The sequence below is a fragment of the Orycteropus afer genome, unplaced genomic scaffold, assembly GCF_000298275.1.
Source record: "Orycteropus afer afer isolate SDZICR_OR568_19922 unplaced genomic scaffold, OryAfe1.0 scaffold00605, whole genome shotgun sequence".
Classification (NCBI taxonomy): domain Eukaryota; kingdom Metazoa; phylum Chordata; class Mammalia; order Tubulidentata; family Orycteropodidae; genus Orycteropus; species Orycteropus afer.
This window is the reverse complement of record NW_006922192.1, coordinates 1165516-1167895: the sequence shown is the minus strand read 5'-3', so window position 1 is coordinate 1167895 and position 2380 is coordinate 1165516. Positions and strand designations below refer to the sequence as shown.

At 67.4% G+C, this 2380-nt stretch overlaps 1 protein-coding gene across 1 annotated transcript in view; it reads right to left on the bottom strand.

The window, feature by feature from the left end:
• Positions 1-2380, bottom strand: part of SORCS2 (sortilin related VPS10 domain containing receptor 2) — a 117707-nt gene that overhangs the window by 59489 nt on the left and 55838 nt on the right. Inside the window, exon 11 of the mRNA XM_007956317.1 lies at positions 127-247. Coding sequence (XP_007954508.1) covers positions 127-247 — 121 coding nt within the window. The remainder of the gene's footprint in view (positions 1-126; positions 248-2380) is intronic.

The following is a 2380-nucleotide window of genomic DNA, read 5'->3' as shown; positions in this document are numbered from 1 at the left end:
CCCCACCGTCCCTGCGTTCCCCCAGGTGCCTGTGCCGCCCTGTGGGTGCCTGCGTGTCCCCCCACCGTCCCTGCGTTCCCCCAGGTGCCTGTGCCCCCCCGGCGCCTGCGTCACCTCCAGCCGCACCTGCAGGTCGGTGAGCTCCCAGGAGCCGTAGTCGTCCTGGCCGCACGGCCTGAGGAAGGACGGCCGGAAGTCCACCTTGACCAGCTCCCAGTCGGACCGGAAGCTGATGTGACCGAAGACCCTGGAGGGTGGGAGGGGCTCCTGAGCTGGCTGCTGTGCCCTCGTCACACCTCCTCCCTCTGCACCCGTCAGCCCACCTGCCCGAGGGCTGCAGCGAGCCCCCTCCTGCCCTCACGGGTCAGCCAACACTAGGACAGCGATGACCCGGCCCATGCTGGCCACAGGGGCCTGCCTGGTCAGCGCAGGCACCAGCGGCCCCGGCACCTTCACACTTGGTCTTGGCCGGGGTCATCTGTCGGCCCCACAGGCTCCCCGCTTGGTGGACGCAGACGCGGCACTAGGGGTCAGCCCCTGGTCTCTACTACGTCCCACATGGAGATTTGGGGCCAGGCCGCCGTGTCTCCGTTGTCGGCCGCCCTGCCCTGCCCTTCTCTAGCCTCGTCAGCCGGCCGTCAGGCGTCCGGGCCGTGGAAACCCAGACCACCGTGCCACTAGGCCTCCCACTGTGGGCCCCGGGAGACGGGTGCACAGGGACTCGAGGCACCGTCATGCCGGGCTCTGGGCCCAGCCTGTGCCGTGTGGCTGCCCAGCCTCTGCTGGGCTGGGGGCTGGGCTGGGGTCGGAGCACCCACAGAGTGCTGGGAGCACCCACACCGTCTGGTCCCATCCAGGGAGCTGAGTCCATCCCTGCTCCCCAGAAAGGAAACAGGCCCAGAGGGGTCCGGCAGCTTGCTGGCGTCACACAGCTCTGTGTGCTGTTCCTGCCCTCTGCGGGGCGGCCAGTGGTCACTGGGCACGGAGATGCGGCGGGCAGGGGACACCACTGCCCCCAGGGCAGAGCTGTGTCCTATTTGCTGGGAAGCGTCAGACACGGAGCCTCAGGCCTTGCCCAGCAGCACCTGGGACCTGGCTGGGGTGGCCCAGGGCTGCTCTAAGCGACAGGGGCGGGAAGGGCCTTCCGGAGCCTCCCTCCTTCAGTCCGTGGCGTGGGACTGAGCAGGGGTGGGGGCACTGAGCAGGGGCCATCCACAGCCCGTTTCGTGCTCAGAAATGTCGGGGCCGAGCACGGGGGTGAACATGGCCTGAAGGACCCCAGCCCCACCCCCGTGCTGGGACAGGGCCTGGGGAAGCTCTTGGAGCGTGGCCGGGCAGCGGAGCTGTGGTTTCAGAGGGCGGCTCTGAGCAGGAGGCCTGGGCGGACAGCCTGTTCGCTGTGCCGGGGACCCCAGGCAAGGCTGTGCCCTCCAGGGACCTCAGCGTCCTTGGCCTTCAAATGGGGACAACAGTGGCCTTTCCAGATGGCTGGTGGGTTAGTGACGGTTTGTGCAGATGGCACGCGTGGGAGCGCCACAGCCCGAGGCAAGAGTGGGAGGCCCTGGTCCGTGAGCTGTGGCTCAGCGAGCCCCGCAGACGACAGGCGAGACACCGCCAGGCCCTCAGATCCTCACGGTGGCTGGTCTGCGAGGCCACGGTCGCGGCCTGTGTGTGCTGCGCGCCCCGTGCCCTCAGGGGCTCGCCTCATTGCACCCCATCCGCCAGCTGACTCTCCAGGCCTCTCTTCTGCATCTTAGTCGGGGCGCTCCGCTGAAACCTGTCCCTGCGAGTGACCCTGCTGCCGTGTGACATACCAGCAGCTGTGTCCATCCTCACAGCAGCACGCCGCCACCCGGCAGGACAGACTGCCCAGCAGGTGGCGGGAACAATGTGCTTGATTGATGGGACACAGACTGACACAGAGGACCCCCAAGATCTCACGGCCACTGCTCACCAGCCGACAGCCAGGACTCAAACCCAAGACTGGTGGCCCTAAGCCTGGGGTGCTGGGCAGGGAATGCGCCTCGTGTTTGAGTGTGACGGCCGAGAGCCCCCGCCGGGGACGTGGCATCTCAGCTGTCCACAGCTCTAGCAGAGAGCCTATTGGACCCACCTACCCAGTCCCCCAACACTTCTGAAGTCATGTCCCTATAGAACTGAACACCTAGGCTGACACCACAAGCCGTCTCGTCTGGGGGTTCGTGTTTCAGAAGGTGGGGTGGGGAAGCCTCTTTACAGCTTCACGGTAATAAGGGGCCGGGGCAGCCGGGTGGGCATGCATCCGCTGCCGTGAGCAGCTCCGCCCACCTCATGGGTGGCCTGCAGTCTGGCCAGCTCCCAGAGCCCTCGAGCCCAGGGCCTCAGGGTCCCTCCTGGTTCT